This window comes from Haematobia irritans, chromosome 3 (genome assembly GCF_050003625.1).
Source record: "Haematobia irritans isolate KBUSLIRL chromosome 3, ASM5000362v1, whole genome shotgun sequence".
NCBI lineage: Eukaryota > Metazoa > Arthropoda > Insecta > Diptera > Muscidae > Haematobia > Haematobia irritans.
Window position 1 is genome coordinate 20,037,182 of NC_134399.1, and position 19,615 is coordinate 20,056,796.

The following is a 19,615-nucleotide window of genomic DNA, read 5'->3' on the forward strand; positions in this document are numbered from 1 at the left end:
TTACAAGAAGAATCTGAGAGGATACAAGCGAGAACTGAGAAAGGCTCAGCATAATTCTTGGAATGATTACTGCAGCAGTATTGACAATACGTCCGAGGCTTCCAGACTACAGAAGGTACTAGTATCCACTAACTCCGCTACAGGTTTCATTAAAACATCGGAGGCCAATTGGACAACGTCCAGTGAGGAGACGCTGGATGTACTATTGGGCACACATTTTCCCGGAAATCAGACGGTTGAACCATGTTCTGGCGGTGACATAGGGGCTCAGCGGTCATTTCCTATCGAGGAAATTGTATCGAAGTCTGGAATAAAATGGGCGTTAAATAAAGGGTGGTTAAATTGTAAGGGCCGATGTTGAATGTGAACCACACCTAAACGCCAAGTTTTTTTCCGAATTTTATTTGACATTTCTCTATTTCAGACTTACTCAATTTGAACCATGGACGTCGTGAATGGGCAGAATGGTTCCCAGAAATGGCAACAGTGGATGATCAATTTTCGAAGAAAATCATCTTCAGTGATGAGGCACATTTTCACCTCTGTGGATTCGTCAATAAACAGAATTGCCGCATTTGGGCGAATGAGAATCCAAGAGTGATCGTCGAAAAACCAATGCACCCACAAAGAGTGACTGTTTGGTGCGGTTTATGGGCTGGCGGCATCATCGGGCCGTATTTTTTCCAAAATGAGGCCGGTCAGGCAGTTACTGTGAATGGTGTTCGCTATCGTGAGATGATAACGAACTTTTTAAGGCCCGAATTGGAAGATGTGGATGTGGACGATATGTGGTTTCAGCAGGACGGTGCCACTTGCCACACAGCTAACGACACGATGGCTCTTTTGCGCAACAAATTCAATGGCCGTGTTATCTCACGTAATGGCGATGTCAATTGGCCGCCAAGATTATGTGATTTCACTCCGTTGGACTTTTTTCTTTGGGATTATTTGAAAAAAAAGGTGTACGTCGATAAGCCAGCAACAATTCAAGAGCTAAAGGATGAGATAATTCGGCACATTAACGGCATAGAAACTCCATTATGCCTCAGCGTCATCGAAAATTTGGACCATCGGATAAGGTGTGCCACCGAGGTCGCGGCGCCCATTTGTCCGATATTTTGTTCCATACATAATTGAGTAATACCAATATATCATAATAAAATAAAATTACAATAATTTCCTAAATAGTTTGTGTTTTATTCAAAATCAACATCGGCCCTTGAACTTTTAAACACCCTTTAGCTTTGGGCCATTTAAATCCCCCGGACCTGATGGAATTACTCAGGCGGAGTTACAAGCGGTGGCTGACAGAATTATCCCCTGGTTGTCGGCGATATATATAGGATGTATCAACTTAGCATATATTCCAGGAAAGTGGAGGGAATCAAAAGTCGTTTTCATACCTAAAGCGGGTAAAGCCTCTCACTCGAAGGCGAAGGATTTCCGACCAATCAGCTTATCATCATTCCTACTTAAGACTCTGGAGAGGATGATAGATATTTATCTTAGAACTAGCGTCGATTCAAGTTTGCTCTCGAAATGACAACATGCATACTCGAAGGGCAGGTCTACTGAGACCGCTTTGCATTAACAAGTCAGCTTTATTGAAAGCTCACTATCTGTCAATGAATACACAATCGTGGCGTTTCTAGACATCGAGGGGCATTCAATAACGTCCATCCGAGCTTGATATTAAATGGACTGGCGACTCTGATTGTTGATCCATGGAATACTTAGGCTACTAGACGAACTGCTAATGAGGAGACGTATTTCGGCCACACTAGGACAAGCTAACATACAAAGGTATGTGAACAGAGGCACTCCCTAAGGAGGAGTTCTATCACCTCTTCTTTGGAATGTTGCCATAAACAACCTTCTGGTTTCCCAAGAAAAAGAAAGGATAACAGTGGTGGCATACGCAGACGATGTGGCTCTAGCAGTCAGGGGAAAATTCCCATCCACAATCAGAGATGTTATACAGAGAGCCCTCCGGATGACTGAGAAATGGGCGAAGGAGAATGGTCTTGGAGTAAATCCTGCAAAGACAGAGTTAGTCATGTACTGCAAAGATCGCAAAGCTCCCACGTTTAAGCCTATATCCTTAGGGGGTATTGAAATTCCCTTTGGTGAGTGTGCAAAATACCTTGGCGTTATTCTGGACAGGAAGCTGAACTTTAAGCTTAATATTGAAGAAAGGGCGAGGAAAGCCACGATAGCTTTGTACTCGTGCAAAAAGGCAATAGGAAACAAGTATATACGGCCGTAAGTTCGGCCAGGCCGAATCTTATGTACCCTCCACAGTGGATTGCGTAGAAACTTCTACGAAAGACTGTCATCCACAAATTTCAACTCACTCGGATGAAATTTGCTCCTCCAAGAGGCTCCAAAACCAAATCTCGGGATCGGTTTATATGGGGGCTATAAATGATTATGGACTGATAGGAACCAATTCCTGCATGGTTGTTGGATACCATATACTAACATCACGTACCAAATTTCAACCAGATCGGATGAATTTTGCTTCTCCAAATGGCACCGGAGGTCAAATCTGGCGATCGGTTTATATGGGAGCTATATATAATTATGGACTGATAGGAACCAATTCCTGTATGGTTGTTGGATACCATATACTAACATCACGTACCAAATTTCAACCGAATGGGAAGAATTTTGCTCTTCCAAGATGCTCCGGAGGTCAAATCTGGGGATCGGTTTATATGGGGCCTATATATAATTATGGACCGATATCGACCAATTTTTGCATGTGTGTGTTAGGCCATAAATTAACATCACGTACCAAATTTCAACTGAATCAGATGAATTTTGCTCTTCCAAGGGGCTCCGGAGTTCAAATCTGGGGTTTATATGGGGGCTATATATAATTATGGACCGATATGGACCAATTTTTGCATGTTCACTAGAGACCATATACTAACATCATGTACCAAATTTCAGCCGGATCGGATGAAATTTATTTCTCTTAGAGGCTCTGCAAGCCAAATCGGGGGATCGGTTTATATGGGGGCTATATATAATTATGGACCGATGTGGACCAATTTTTGCATGGTTGTTAGAGACTATATACTAACACCATGTACCAAATTTCTGCCGGATCGGATGAAATTTGCTTCTCTTAGAGGCCTCGCAAGCCAAATTTGGGGGTCCGTTTATATGGGGGCTATACGTAAAAGTGGACCGATATGGCCCATTTGCAATACCATCCGACCTACATAAATAACAACTACTTGTTCCAAGTTTCAAGTCGATAGCTCGTTTTCGTTCGGAAGTTACCGTGATTTCAACAGACGGTCGGACCGACGGACGGACGGACATGCTCAGATCGACTCAGAATTTCACCACGACCCAGAATATATATACTTTATGGGGTCTTAGATCAATATTTCGATGTGTTACAAACGGAATGACAAAGTTAATATACCCCCCATCCTATGGTGGAGGGTATAAAAAGTGGGGACTAAAACCGAAAATTGTGTATTGGTTATACACGGTAGTGGTTAGACTTATAATGCTATATGGTGTTGTAGTCTGGTGGCCGGCACTTCAGAAACAGACTGGTTTAGATAAATTTCAGCGTATGGTTAATTTTTTTCTAGAGGGGGCTAAGCCCTATCACCACTATGCATAGTGGTGAAGGATATAATATAGTCGGCCCCGCCCAAATTTAGACTTTACTAACTTCTTTAATCGTAAGTTTCTTCATCTCTCCTCAGAGTTTCTATTGTCATATAATAGACGTTTTATTTAAAAAAAAAAATTACAAAAAATTCATATTCAATTAACACCCATTTTTTCCAGAGCATCTTCGGCAGCCAAAGCCATTTGATATTCCGTGGAACCTTCTGGTTCCATTTTTAATATTCTAGAACTTTCCTTGAGTAAGTAAACAACCTCCTTGATGGTCTTGTTGAATTCGCGTGAAGTAATCAAGTTTTGCATCATTGAATGCTGGGCCAAAACCAACATGGGAGCATGTAATTCATACATAATGAGAGCTAGAAAAGAAAAAAAAAACAATTATTAATTTTTTTATTATTTTCTGTTTTATTTTTTACTTACCCCTTAACCTTGTCAATTGTGGCTCCAATATATCCACTACTTTCAGAAAATCCTTGCAATAGGTTTGCTTCCGTCTTAAATCTTCTAGAGATAAATTGGGTAGAAGATATCCTTCTATTTTACCATATAACTGGCATAGGGAATATTTGGCTGATAAAAGCAAATAATGATTGGGTCCCAAGCTACTCGAATATCTAAATGAGAATAAAATTTTATTTCGCGTAAATATTCCTTTTGTTTTCCTTTTTTTTCTTTCTCTGTCTTATCTTCTCTTACCTTTTTAAAAAGTTTTCTAATCCAGGAACATCATGAGGATCAATCGATTCCAAATCGTTATTGATTTTATCCAAGAGCTGAACAACTTCCTTATAAGTCAAAGTAAATGAACATTTATCACATCTAAAAGGATAATAGGGGTATTCAAGTGTAATATTTACAAAAAGTGCTAACGGAAAGGGGGGTATGATCAAAACAGCAGGATGTATGAAGCAAACGAGGCAGTTGCGCAAAGTTTAGATGGAAAGTAGCTTTTAAATGAACAGATGGTGATAGCTGGCCGAATTTTAAGCCCAGCTATAAAAAAAGCGGCCCAATCAAGAGCAGCCAAGATTGAGGACGTTCTATAAAATCACAAGTATGTGCGAGGACGTCTTTGTGGCATGGCGAACGGATGCCAGTTAAGAAGGCATTGCCCCTCAAGGATATCCAATAGATAGGCGCTGGTTTTGGTATTCTGTAACCTGATGAATTAAAGGGTGATACGGTCAAAATTTGGTCAAGGGAAAACGTGTGTAAATCGGTGAAATCGTTTATTTAAAAAATCAAATTAAATTTATTTTTCAAGTTCAATTAGTATAAAATTCAAGAAAAATATTCAGTTAGGCTTTCGCTTTTCCAAATCCGAATTGCCGAGCCTCACGCTTGACACATGCCATCAGATTTTGTACAGTCACCTTGTCCACCTTCTTCGCCGCAGAAAGCCAGTTTGCCTTGAACTGCTGTTCGTCCTTAGCAGTTTTTTTGGTCTTCTTTAGGTTCCGCTTGACAATAGCCCAGTATTTCTCAATTGGGCGGAGCTCTGGCGTGTTGGGAGGGTTCTTGTCCTTGGAAACCACCTGCACTTTGTTAGCGGCGTACCACTCCATGGCCTTTTTACCGTAATGGCAAGATGCCAAATCCGGCCAAAACAGTACGGAACAACCGTGTTTCTTCAGGAAAGGCAGCAGACGTTTATTCAAACACTCTTTCACGTAAATTTCTTGGTTGACAGTCCCGGAAGCTATGAAAATGCTGCCACAGCTGCAGATGGCTTGCCAAACCAGATATTTTTTGCAAACTTTGACAGTTTTATGTGCTTGAAAATATCTGCTACCTTTCCCCTTCCTTTTGCCGTATAAAACTCCTGTCCCGGAAGCTGCTTGTAGTCGGCTTTGACGTAGGTTTCATCGTCCATTACCACGCAGTCAAACTTCGTCAGCATCGACGTGTACAGCCTCCGGGATCGCGCTTTGGCCGTCGTATTTTGTTTATCATCGCGATTTGGAGTCACTACCTTCTTGTAAGTCGATAGTCCGGCTCGTTTTTTGGCTCGATGCACCGTTGTAGACGATACACCCAGCTTATTTGCGGCATCTCGGAGAGAGAGGTTAGGGTTTCGCATGAAACTACCCGCAACTCTCTTTGTCGTCTCAGCGGCTTCCGGTTTTCGATTTCCCCCCGATCCAGACTTCCTGGTTGTCGACAAACGTTCCCCAAACACTTTAATTACATTTTTAACGGTTGATTTGGCAACTTTTAGCGATTTTGCCAGCTTTGCGTGCGAGTAACTCCGATTTTCGCGATGCGCGAGCAAAATTTTGATACACTGCTCTTCTTGCTTGGACGGCATTTTGACAACTGAAGAGTGAATTCCAAAATCAAAATAGGAGCAACATTCTACACACACGCCTTCAAAATGAGGGGTGTTCAGGTTTTTGAAATGCAAAATTGAAAGAAATACGTCAAGTTTATATTGACCAAATTTTGACCGTATCACCCTTTATGTTATCAGATGAATACAGTACAGAACAATCAGAGGTAAGGGGAAAGGGATAAGATTAGACATACACCATAATCCTTGGGGACAAGAATACAAAATTCGTATGCAAAACCTGGACATGAAAGGCCGATAGACAAGAGATGGACGAGAGTGTAAGGCGAAACAACGTGGAAACTTGTCTCTACCGTAAAAGTGCTGCAAAAAGCCTGTCCTCAAAACATATCCACAGAAGTCTTTAAAAAGATAGTAATCATAGCGACCCGGAACAAAACTTGGGTATCTTCACTAATGTGCAGTATTATTTGATTATTAGATTTGATCAGTATGGGGCGATCAAGCGTCGCCATAGCTATACAGACTATGGTGCATACTGGACACGGTTGCTAAGCTCTTCGAATGGCTCATCAAACTAAGACTTGGCGAGGCTATCAGATCTGTTCCCGTTTAAGACGGATTCAGACCTGGAAAATCAACACTACCGAAGTAGGAAGGAAGTATCAGATGCCATGCCAGCAACACAGCTAAAAAATGCTGCCAAAAAACGTTAAGGAAAAGAAGGTACCCGGTCTTTATAGCGTATCCACGGAAGTCTTTAAAGAGATAGCAACCAAGCGACCCGTAACCTTACTTCCCCAATGTAGGGTAAGACAAAACAAACAAAGTTCTGATCAGCATGAGCAAGGAAACCAAGCCTCGTCATCGCCTTACAGTCTATGGTGCATGCTGGACGCAGCTGGTGAGCTATTCGAACGGCTCAACAATCCAAAACTAAACGAGGCTATCAGAACATTTGATGGTGTGCGATTCAGTCGGATTAAGACTTGGGAAATGAACACTACCAATGACTGCCGCTAATCTCTCAACGAGATGACTGATCAGTACAATATTCACCGACAATGGGTGCCTGGCCACAGGAACATACGGGGGAACTGCGAAGCAGAGGCTACGAGCTGCCTTACATATTCCAGGGGAACTTGCCTCTGGCTCCCTACAAGCTCATACTGCCTGTTGGAAGAAGAAAATAATCGTGTGGGTAAAACCCAGAAGCGCCTGTAAGCAGCAAAGATACGAATGCGTGGGCAAACTTTAGTTTTTGATCAGCATAGGCAACTGACCGGGGGTCTGTTCGCATTTCAGACGGATTCAGATCTGGAAAACGCCACTCCAGGCTAAAATCCCATTTCTCTTCCATCGGGGTATAATTTCAGCCTCGAAACCGCTTTTGCATTACTTCGAATTGGACCCTCCCGTGGTCCGGCTTAGCCTGCATCCAAACTAACGATTCAATTTCTTGTAGCGATGTGTCCATATCAATTTTTTTTGGCAGAGATCGTGTACGACAAATCGCCTTCCATCAACATCTTGTGGATTCTCGGTGATTCATGTTCAATTTCATTTTCAAGCTCTTTCCGTCGACATCATTTGCAACCCCCTCATGTTCGTAGGTTAGGTTAGGTGGCAGCCCGATGTATCAGGCTCACTTAGACTATTCAGTCCATTGTGATACCACATTGGTGAACTTCTCTCTTATCACTGAGTGCTGCCCGATTCCATGTTAAGCTCAATGACAAGGGACCTCCTTTTTATAACCGAGTCCGAACGGCGTTCCACATTGCAGTAAAACCACTTAGAGAAGCTTTGAAACCCTCAGAAATGTCACCACCATTACTGAGGTGGGATAATCCACCGCTGAAAAACGTTTTGGTGTTCGGTCGAAGCAGGAATCGAACCCACGACCTTGTGTATGCAAGACGGGCATGCTAACCATTGCACCACGGTGGCTCCCTCCTCATGTTCGTAAATGCAGTTGCCTAAGCTCTATTTCCCCATAGGATATTTAGGTTAGGTATAGTGGCTGCCCGTTATGTCAGGCTCACTCACACTATTCAATCCATTGCGATACCAATAGGCATTCAATCAAATACTTGGGTCCAAGGCTGGACTCCAAACTAACCTACTCGAAGCAGATAGAGTACCCAACGTAAAAAGTTTCTATGGTAGCGACAAGACTGGCAAGACCTTCTTCCTAGCCAGAAAAAGGATAATCATGGAGATGAGCAACAGCGTATTCCTCTATGGATGTGAGATCTGGGCGTCGATCCTAACATACATAGAGAAACTAGAGTGAACAAGCTGCTTTCAGAGAAGAAGCTCTGAGTGAATCTCAGCTTACCTCACAGTATCAGAGGAAGCCTAGTAATACCAAAAATGATCCCAATAGACCTCCAGGCTATTCAGCGGACAAGAGTATTTGATATGAAATAACAAGTATATACGACCGTGGGTTCGGCCAGGCCGAATCTTATGTACCCTCCACCATGGATTGCGTAGAAACTTCTACGAAAGACTGTCATCCACAATCGAAGTACTTGGGTTGTGGTATCTTAAAACTTCTTAACATCGTTTTCAAAATTGTGAGTTAGTCCATACGTGGTATATATTAGACAAAAAAGTTATGTATAGGTAAGTCTACAAATAATTACGAATCGATATGGCTTTTTGCACGGTACATAGAGAGCCAGAATTGAAATATGGGGGTCGCTTATATGGGGCTATATACAATTATGAACTTGTGATTGGAAATCGATATATCTTAGGGATATATATAACTATAGACCGATATGAACCTAGTTAGGCATGGTTGTTAACGACCACATACTACCACAATGTACCAAATTTCATGTCACTCGGATGAAATTTGCTCCACCAAGAGGCTCCAAAACCAAATCTAGGGATCGGTTTAAATGGGGCTATATATGATTATGGACTAATATGGACCACTTTTGGCATGGTTGTTAAATATCATATACGATCACCACGTACCAAATTTCAAGCAGATCGGATGAATTTTGCTTCTCCAAAAGGCACCGGTGGCCAAATCTGGGGATCGGTTTATATGGGAGCTATATGTAATTATGGGCAGATAGGAACCAATTCCTGCATGGTTGTTGGATACCATATACTAACATCACGTACCAAATTTCAACCGAATGGGAAGAATTTTGCTCTTCCAAGGGGCTCTGGAGGTCAAATCTGGGGGTCGGTTTATATGGGCCTATATATAATTATGGACCGATTTCGACCACTTTTTGCATGGGAGGTTGAGGCCATATATTAATACCACGTACCAAATTTCAACCGGATCGGAAGAAATTTGCTTCTCTTAGAGGCCTCGCAAGCCAACTCGGGGGATCGGTTTATATGGGGGCTATATATAATTATGGACCGATGTGGACCAATTTTTGTATGGTTATTAGAGACTATATACTAACACCATGTACCAAATTTTAGCCGGATCGGATGAAATTTGCTTCTCGTAGAGGCCTCGCAATCGGGGGATCGGTTTATATGGGGGCTATATAAAATTATCGACCGATGTGGACCAATTTTTGCATGGTTGTTAGAGACCATATACTAACACCATATACCAAATTTCAGCCGGATCGGATGAAATTTGCTTCTCTTAGAGGCCTCGCAAGCCAAATCGGGGGAACGGTTTATATGGGGGCTATATATAATTATGGACCGATATGGACCAATTTTTGCATGGTTGTTAGAGACCATATACTAACACCATGTACCAAATTTCAGCCGGACCGGATGAAATTTGCTTCTCTTAGAAGCCTCGAAAGCCAAATCGGGGGATCGGTTTATATGGGGGCTATATATAATTATTGACCGATGTGGATCAATTTTTGCATGGTTGTTAGAGACTTTATACTAACACCATGTACCATTTTTCAGCCGGATCGGATGAAATTTGCTTCTCTTAGAGGCCTCGCAAGCCAAATCGGGGGATCGGTTTATATGGGGGCTATATATAATTATGGACCGATGTGGACCAATTTTTGCGCACTTGTTAGAGACCATATACTTACACCATGTACCAAATTTCAGCCGGATCGGATGAAATCTGCTTCTCTTAGAGGCCTCGCAAGCCAAATCGGGGGAACGGTTTATATGGAGGCTATATATAATTATGGACCGATGTGGACCAATTTTTGCATGGTTTTTAGAGACCATATACTAACACCATGTACCAAATTTCAGCCGGATCGGATGAAATTTGCTTCTCTTAGAGGCCTCGCAAGCCATATACGGGGGATCGGTTTATATGGGGGCTATATATAATTATGGACCGATGCGGACCAATTTTTCTGTGGTTGTTAGAGACTATATACTAACACCATGTACCAAATTTCAGCCGGATCGGAAGAAATTTGCTTCTCTTAGAGGCCTCGCAAGTCATATACGGGGGATCGGTTTATATGGGGGCTATATATAATTATGGACCGATGTGGACCAATTTTTGCATGGTTGTTTGAGACCATATACTAACACCATGTACCAAATTTCAGCCGGATCGGATGAAATTTGCTTCTCTTAGAGGCCTCGCAAGCCATATACGGGGGATCGGTTTATATGGGGGCTATACGTAAAAGTGGACCGATATGGCCCATTTGCAATACCATCCGACCTACATCAATAACAACTACTTGTGCCAAGTTTCAAGTTAATAGCTTGTTTCGTTCGGAAGTTAGCGTGATTTCAACAGACGGACGGACGGACGGACGGACATGCTCAGATCGACTCAGAATTTCACCACGACCCAGAATATATGGGGTCTTAGAGCAATATTTCGATGTGTTACAAACGGAATGACAAAGTTAATATACCCCCCATCCTATGGTGGAGGGTATAATAAGGCGCGACAAACTTTAGAACATGGATGAATGGCAAGAACGTTGGAGAAACGAGACAAAGGGCAGAGAGAGAAGACATGGGGAAGTAACATACTACACAACTAGATGCTGAGGGTAACATATCCGTGTTGTATTCCCAGGGTCTTGGGTACAATTCCAGTTTCGACCAAACATCAAAAACTTCTACAGCATTGGATTATGTCCTATCAGTAATGCTGGTAAACTTTTCTAGGAGGTTTCACCGTAGTGTGGTAAACGCCCTTCAAATTCGGCTATAAAAAGGAGGTCGCTTGTTATTGAACTGCAGAACTTACTGGTAAGACACAAGTTCGCCATTTGTGGTGTCACATAAAATAAGATAAATATGGACTTGGGCAGTACTCAGCAATAAGTGCGAAATTCACAAATGTGGCATTACATTGGACTTAATTTCGGACCATTTACGAAAAGGAAGTGGCCAAAGATGATGCCGAGTTTTTTGAGTTAACCAGGGATCAGAATAAGGGAAAGAGCATGGAAAAGAAGTTGAGCCTGTCTCTCTTTCTCTGTAAAAAAGATTGATTAAAGCTTCAATTTGGACCAAGGGGAGATAGTAACGGATCACGAAGGCGTCCTCCAAGAATTGAAAATGCGTTGCGAGGTGAAAATCAAAACCCGGAAGAAGAGAAATGGGATTTTATTCGGTACGGTGGATTGTGATAGACAGATTCTCAGGTGAATAAAGCATTTTCCAAATCGTACACTTAAAAAAAAAATTAATTAATTAGTAATCTATGTTTCTGCGTTAGTAAAGACAACGTGGTGAAATGGTTCGCAAGTCCGCCTTGAAAACAAAGGTTCTAAGTTCAATCCCAATATCGATCGACAAACTAAAAGTTGTAAAGCGGTGATATTTTTTAGCGTTTCTCCTTTGGAGAGCTCCTAATACTAGACTTTCCCTAGGAAATTCTCATACCACGTCTTGGTCATCATTCCCACCTCAGTAATGCTGGTGATATTTCTGAGGGTTTCAAAGCTTCCCTAAATGGTTTCACTGCAATGTGGAACGCCGTTCGGACTCGGCTATAAAAAGGAGGTCCCTTGTCATTGAGCTTAACATGGAATCGGGCAGTACTCAGTGATAAGAGAGAAGTTCACCAATGTGGTATCACAATGGACTGAATAGTCTAAGTGAGGCTGCCACTATACCTAACCTAACCTAACCATCATTCCAAACGATTCCAAAATCTTGCATTTGCTCTCATTTCAAAAAAGCTTTTAGCATACCAAGCCACAATAAAATTATGAACAAAATTAGTAGCGACATGTTAGATTTGATATAAAACGGCAAAAAAAAATATTAACGATTCCAACCTACTTCCAATCAGCTTCTTGCTCTAAAGGCTTCAAAGGTCTTATTAATCCAGTCCTACAACTGGCACAAAATAAAGCACTACAATCGGTACCCAATTCATAGGGATCTGAGCATCGCTTACAACAGCACCAGAATAATTTGCCAGCTTGCATAAATTCGCGGCGTTTTAAGGTTCCCTAAATAAAATCAATTTATGATTAACCAAAAAAATATTCCATCTAAAATACAATCAAAATTCTATCACTTTACCTGCAGAGTATAAGCATAGCTCAGGGTAATAGCCTCATTTTTGCGAACATTTCTCGATGTCCTTAAGATGATATCATAGGTCTTTGGATCATCCGTATGCGCTGTATTCGGGCAACAATCATGAGCCAATAGGAAAGCACTTGGATATAAAGTACGCGCTTTGGCAAAATTCTGACCAATTTCAAAACAATTGACATCCAATATGCCACAAACGGTATGGATTTCTTCCGAGGTGAATTGGTCTGCTAAATGCCATTTTTCGCGTAAATATGTCACAACATTACTTTCATAGTGACTCCAGAGTTCAGCGTTTTTCTTGCGCATTTCCAGATGTGATTCCATGATCATAATACGAGCATACATTTCGGGATCCAATTGTTTTTTCAGAAGGATGCGTAAAATTAAAATCAACTCATAGAGATTTTTCACTCGAACTGGCGAAGCGGTGGGAGTTAAGGGTTCGGCAGTATTTTCCTTTTTAAGTAAATCACATTCAGCTGATATATGTCCATTTGGTTGATTAATGCCACGACATTTGGGTCCACATAAAGGCCAATGGCAAGAGGGACATCTGCCGGGAATAACGAGAGAATTTAATTCTTTCACTATCCTATCTGCTGTCGGAGCTTACCTATATTGTGTAGATTTCAAAGTCACCGGCATATAACAACCCAGACACACAGGATCTGCTGAAACACAAGGACCTATTGCCAGAGCTGATTCTCTTATAAGAACTTCTCCGGGTTTAAGATCCCTAGTTGCTACCAGATATCGACCATAGATCTCTGAAATTGCCACGCGATAAGGCTCATCCGTTTTCTTATCATCGATAATGAGATTCTTTAGTTCATCTTCGATTCCATTTTCTTCGTTACCATTTTGACAATGTTGCGTTGCCGGCTGCTTTTGATGGTGCTGGTGGTGTTTTTTCTTATTTTTCTGGAAAGACAGGAAATAGTGGTCTCATTAATGATGATTGAAATCTAATGAAAACATTCCTTAGGATAGCCGGGCCAAAGCTCGTACATCGTAAAGGATGTCACTCTACACCTGCGATATCTGTGTAGCCTCGGCGAGGGAACTTCTCACTAGAGTGGTAAAAAAGCCGGGTTGCCTGAAAACCTGATTGAACCATGCGTTTTCAAACAATACTAACCGGTATGATTGTCTAAGAAAAGTCTTTGAAAATCAATATTAAAAACCAAAATCTAATTAGTTTTCTTAAAAACTAGACAAAATAAATCAGAAAGCTCAAATTTACGTTGATCTCTTTAGATGTGTAAATATTGATATGTCCATTGTTTTGCACACGGCCGTAAGTTCGACCAGGCTGAAGCTTATGTACCCTCCACCATGGACTGCGTAGAAACTTCTACTGAAGACTGTCATCCACAATCGAATGACTTGAGTTGCGGTAACACTTACCGAAGGCAAGGTATCTTAAAACTTCTTTTAAATTACAAGGAAGTCCATACGTAGTATATATTAAACTAAACAAGTATATACGGCCGTAAGTTCGGCCAGGCCGAAGCTTATGTACCCTCCATCATGGATTGCGTTGAAACTTCTTCTAAACACTGCCATCCACAATCGAATTACTTAAGTTGCGGTAACGCTTGCCGACGGCAAGGTATCTTAAAACCTCCTAACACCATCTTCTAAATTGCATGTAAGTCCATACGTGGTATATATTAAATAAAAAAAATATCGATCCAATTCGTATATAATTCAGTTTGACAAAGTAGACATAAAATTTTGACAAAATTTTCTACAGAAATAAAATTTTAACAAAATTTTCTATAGAAGTAAAATTTTCACAAAATTTTCTATAGAAATAAAAATGTTGACAAAATATTCTATAGAAAGAAAATTTTGACAAAAATTTCTACAGAAATAAAATTTTAAAAAAATTTTCTATAGAAATAAACTTTTGACAAAATTTTCTATAGAAATAAAATCTTGTTAGATTATTTGTGGCTCGAGTGGCAACCATGATTATGAACCGAATAAAATTTGAACAAAATTTTCTATAGAAATAAAATTTTGACAAAATTTTCTATAGAAATAAAATTTTGAAAATGATGAAAATTCTATTATGAACCGAATAAAATTTTAACAAAATTTTCTCTAGAAATAAAATTTTGACAAAATTTTCTTTAGAAATAAAATTTTGACAAAATTTTCTATAGAAATAAAATTTTGACAAAATTTTCTATAGAAATAAAATTTTGGTAGATTATTTTTGGCTCTAGTGGCAACCATGATTATGAACCGATATGGACCAATTTTTGTGTGATTGGACCAATTTTGGTATGGTTGTTATACTAACACCACGTTCCTAATTTGAACCGGATCGGATGAATTTTGCTCCTCCAAGAGGCTCCGGAGGTCAAATCTGGAGAACGTTTTATATGGGGGCTATATATAATTATGGACCGATATGGAGCAATTCTGGCACGGTTGTTAAAGATCATATAATAACACCATGTTCCAAATTACAACCGGCTTGGATGAAATTTGCTTCTCTTGGAGACTTCGCAAGCCAAATCTTTGGATCGGTTTATATGGGGGCTATATATAATTATGAACCGATGTGGACCAATTTTTGCACGGTTGTTAGATACCATATACCAAAATCATGTACCAAATTTCAGCCGGATCGGATGAAATTTGGTTCTCTTAGACGCTCCGCAAGCCAAATCTAGGGATCGGTTTATATGGGGGCTATATATAATTATGCACCGATGTGGACCAATTTTTGCATGGTTCTTAGAGACCATATACTTACACTATGTACCAAATTTCAACCGGATCGGATTAAATTTGCTTCTTTTAGAGGCTCCGCAAGCCAAATCTAGGGATCGGTTTATATGGGGGCTATATATAATAATGGACCGATGTGGACCAATTTTTGCGCACTTGTTAGATACCATATACTAACACCATGTACCAAATTTCAGGCGGAGCGGATGAAATTTTCTTCTCTTAGAGGCCTCGCAAGCCATATACGGGGGATCGGTTTATATGGGGGCTATATATAATTATGGACGTATGTGGACCAATTTTTGCATGGTTGTTAGAGACCATATACTTACACCATGTACCAAATTTCAGCTGGATCGGATGAAAATTGCTTCTCTTAGAGCGATCGCAAGCCAAATTTGGGGGTCCCTTTATATGGGGGCTATACGTAAAAGTGGACCGATATGGACCATTTTTTGCATGGTTAGTAGAGACCATATACCAAAACCATGTACCAAATTTCAGCAAGATCGGATGAAATTTGCTTCTCTTTGAGGCTCCGCAAGCCAAATCTGGGGATCAGTTTATATGGGGGCTATATATAATTATGGACCGATGTGGACCAATTTTTGCATGGTTGTTAGAGACTATATACCAACACCATGGACCAATCGGCCGGATCGGATGAAATTTGCTTCTCTTAGAGCAATCGCAAGCTAAATTTGGGGGTCCGTTTATATGGGGGCTATACCTAAAAGTGGACCGATATGGTCCATTTTCAATACCGGCCGACCTACATCAATAACAACTACTTGTGCCAAGTTTCAAGTCAATAGCTTGTTTCGTTCGGAAGTTAGAGTGATTTCAACAGACGGACGGAAATGCTTAGATCGACTCAGAATTTCACCACGACCCAGAGTATATATACTTTATGGGGTCTTAGAGCAATATTTCGATGTGTTACAAACGGAATGACAAAGTTAATATACCCCCCATCCTATGGTGGAGGGTATAAAAACATCCAAACCTTTTTTTTGGTCTCTCTCCAAAAATGGGATTGTGAGAAAAATCGACAATCAGTGCAAGTGGAAAACACGGTCCACTGCGTTTGGTCTACCCGTTTTATACATTCTACATCTCATCCAACACCAACTAATAAATTGCAGTGGGTTAAACCATGCCACCTTCAGAAAGGAACCGCTTATGGTAAACCGGTTTTGATAGTTCTTTGAAAGGTCCACAGACATCTGGTTCGATTTCCGAAGGGCTAAACAACCAATCGCCTAAACTGTGATACCAGTGAAGAGGCAGTAAGAATGTACAGCGTATTCGCACACAATTATCACCGCTCCACTGCTTTTGATAATAAATTGCAGTGGGGTAAATCATCCAAGCCATGTAACCTTAAGAAAGGCGCCCTTTGAAAGGTCCAAGGCCATTTGGTTCAACTTCAGAAGCAAAAAACAATCAATCCACTAATCTGCGTACCAGTGGAGAGGCTGCGGACTACATTTCCAAAATTAATTTTCAACGCTTTATGATTTTCGTCGACCACGTTTTTGATTATTGTAGTCCTCACCCAACAGCAACTAATCAAGTGCAGTGATATAGACCATCCAAACCATATCACTTTAAGAAAGGCACCTTTGAAGGGTCCAAGGTCATTTTCCGAAAGCAATTTCTACCGGTTTTGATAATTCTCTACCTCATCCATCATCAAATAATAAAATTCAGTGGGGTAAACCACGCAAACTATTTCACTTAAAGTAAGGCAAACAACGACCTAATCTGCAATATCAGTGTAGAAAGATGAAGGACGGTATTGGAGGCAACAGCGCTTCCGAAGGCATTTTCATCCTATCAGTACAGCATTGTTTTCTGACACGACCATAATTCAGCGAAGATGAGAGATGGCTGCCAGATCGATATTATTCCAGCTATGATAAGATATCTCCAGGTACGTAGACATTGTAGAGCCACCCCTATACATGTCATCTCAAGGAATGCACCTTTTGAAAGGTGCAAGTCCAACTGGTTCGACATTAGAAGGGTTAAAAATAGGTACGACATTGCAGGCAGCGAATACAGCAGCGTTTTTCAAAACAATTTCATCCTATCAGTACAGCTTTGTATTGGTGACAAGGCTACTATCCATCAACGAATATGAGAGATAGCTGCCTAATGTTAGGAACCCACCGTGGTGCAATGGTTAGCATGCCCGCCCTGCATACACAAGATCGTGTGTCCGATTCCTGCTTCGACCGAACACCAAGAAATTTCCAGCGGTGGATTATCCCACCTCAGTGACATTTCTGAGTCGTGCAAAACTTCTGTAAGTGCTTTCACTGCAATGTGGAACGCCCTTCGGACTCGGCTATAAAAAGGAGGTCCCTTGGCTTTGAGGTTAACATTGAATCGGGCAGCAGTCTGTGATAAGAGAGAAGTTCACCACTGTGGTATCACAATGGACTGAATAGTCTAAGTGAGCCTGATACATCGGGCTGCAACCTAACCTAACCTACTTAGGTTATTCACCACGGTGGCACCCAACCTACCTAACTGCCTAGATAGACCAGATTGGTCCTATTCCAATTGCGATCCGTTATCTACAGACAGGTACTATTTACCGGAGCAAAACGTTTCTCTGTCCGACAGACCTGACTCCTACTTCACTCTGGAGGCATCTAGTAGAAGTAGCTCAATTCCTCGAACCAGTGTTGTCGGACTAAGGGATTTTTCGTGTTTAGTGATATTTTTACATTGGGGGTTAGAGGACTTGTCTTCAGATAATATGATGGGGTGGCAATTTTCTGGGGTTATTTACAGCTTCTATCAAATAGAAATGAAATTTGTTCTAGAAAGTGTGTCTTCCCACTCCGCCGAAATATAGTCCACAAAATGTTACTAAATGAGATGTATTGGGAGACTGTAGGCAGATATGTGGAACACGTTTCTCGCATCAAAAAGATGGACATTAATTTGCAATGCGAGAAAGGAAAGCGGGCTTCTGGACGCAGACTAAGTAAGACATGGACATGAGCCACGGCGGGGTCCACATCGAAAAACGACGCAGAAAACTCGAAAATGGGGTCTGTTTTGTCTCCCCCCGAAATATAGTAATCCAGACGCTACAAAACGAGAGGTACTGAGAGGCTGCAGACAGACATGTGGGAGCCATTTTTGGAAGGTCGACATGCAATGTGAGAAATGGAAGCGAGACACAAAAGCATGAGCCATGATTGGCTTCACCTCGATGTAACGATAAAGCGGTTCCGAGACGGAAAATATACACCGGGGTCACACAGTTTAAGTTTTTATTGGGTATCGTTAACTGTAACTAAAAAACCGACAGTCAGTGGGGTATGAAATCTTTTGACCTTCCAGGATTGGCTTTACCTCGATGTAATGATAAAGCGGTTCCGAGACCGAAAATTTACACTGGGGTTAAGTTTTTATTGGGTATCGTTAACTGTTAACCGACAGTCAATGGGGTGTGAAATCTTTTGACCTTCCTCACTGAGAAAACGTAGAGTTCATTCATCGATCTGTGAGATTATGGCACTACAGAACTTGGATAGATGCAACGAGAGAGTCCAGGGCCTTCATGTAAAAGAACGAAACATGGCAGCCCTACCAACCGATCTATCATTTCTATTAGCAATGAAGCAAATTGATGTTATCGCTATAAATATTTTATAAAATATTTTCAAGTAAATATTTGGCATAGTTTCAAATATTTCATCGTATGCGAAAACCAGTTCACCTATTCGTTGAAAAAATGTAGGACAACATATTCGACATCCAAACATAAGGTTCTTTTTAGTGTTCATCATTACATTTTGTATACAATGTTGCAGAAGCGAATACCTATCTTCGTTTTCTCCTCTCTCTCACATTCTCCCTGACACTCCCTTTCTCTGAATAGCACCCAACACATATTCACACTTTGGCAACGTTTTTTGTGCCTAATTGAATTGTGTCTTTTACTTGCTAGCGACGCTGAAGTTTTCCATAGCGTTTCACTGTTTTCCCAGAGTTTCCTTAATTTTATGCTTATTTACCATCACCCAAGTTGCTGCTATTAAAATCTCATTTAATGTATGGTGGCTGCCGCATGATGGAGATGCCAGCATGAATCTGTGCAACAGGTGGTTTGTTTATCATCAAGGCACAGTGGATAAGATTCATTCACGATTAGATTGAATACAAAATAATCTCTCAAAATTAAAAAAAAAAAAAATTACACAAAAAGGTGGCAAATAAAATATCTCAATTTGCAGTGATTGATCAAATTTTTGCAGTTAACTTATTACAAAAAAATGTTTCTTTCGAAGAAATTATTTTTTTAGAAGTTTTTTTTTTATTTCTATAGAAAATTATAGATAAATTTCTTAAAATTTTATTTCTATAGAAAATTTCCTCAAAATTTTATTTTTATAGAAAATTTCCTCA

At 40.6% G+C, this 19,615-nt stretch overlaps 1 protein-coding gene across 1 annotated transcript in view; it reads right to left on the bottom strand.

Annotated features, from left to right (window-relative positions):
• Positions 1-3,727: 3,727 nt before the first annotated feature.
• Positions 3,728-19,615, bottom strand: part of SmydA-4 (SET and MYND domain containing, arthropod-specific, member 4) — a 29,921-nt gene continuing 14,033 nt past the window's right edge. Inside the window, exons 2-7 of the mRNA XM_075300952.1 lie at positions 13,053-13,360; positions 12,422-12,992; positions 12,176-12,348; positions 4,354-4,476; positions 4,078-4,271; positions 3,728-4,013 (exon numbers count right to left, since the gene is read on the bottom strand). Of these exons, the coding sequence (XP_075157067.1) occupies positions 3,793-4,013; positions 4,078-4,271; positions 4,354-4,476; positions 12,176-12,348; positions 12,422-12,992; positions 13,053-13,360 (1,590 nt within the window). The 3' untranslated portion in view covers positions 3,728-3,792. The remainder of the gene's footprint in view (positions 4,014-4,077; positions 4,272-4,353; positions 4,477-12,175; positions 12,349-12,421; positions 12,993-13,052; positions 13,361-19,615) is intronic.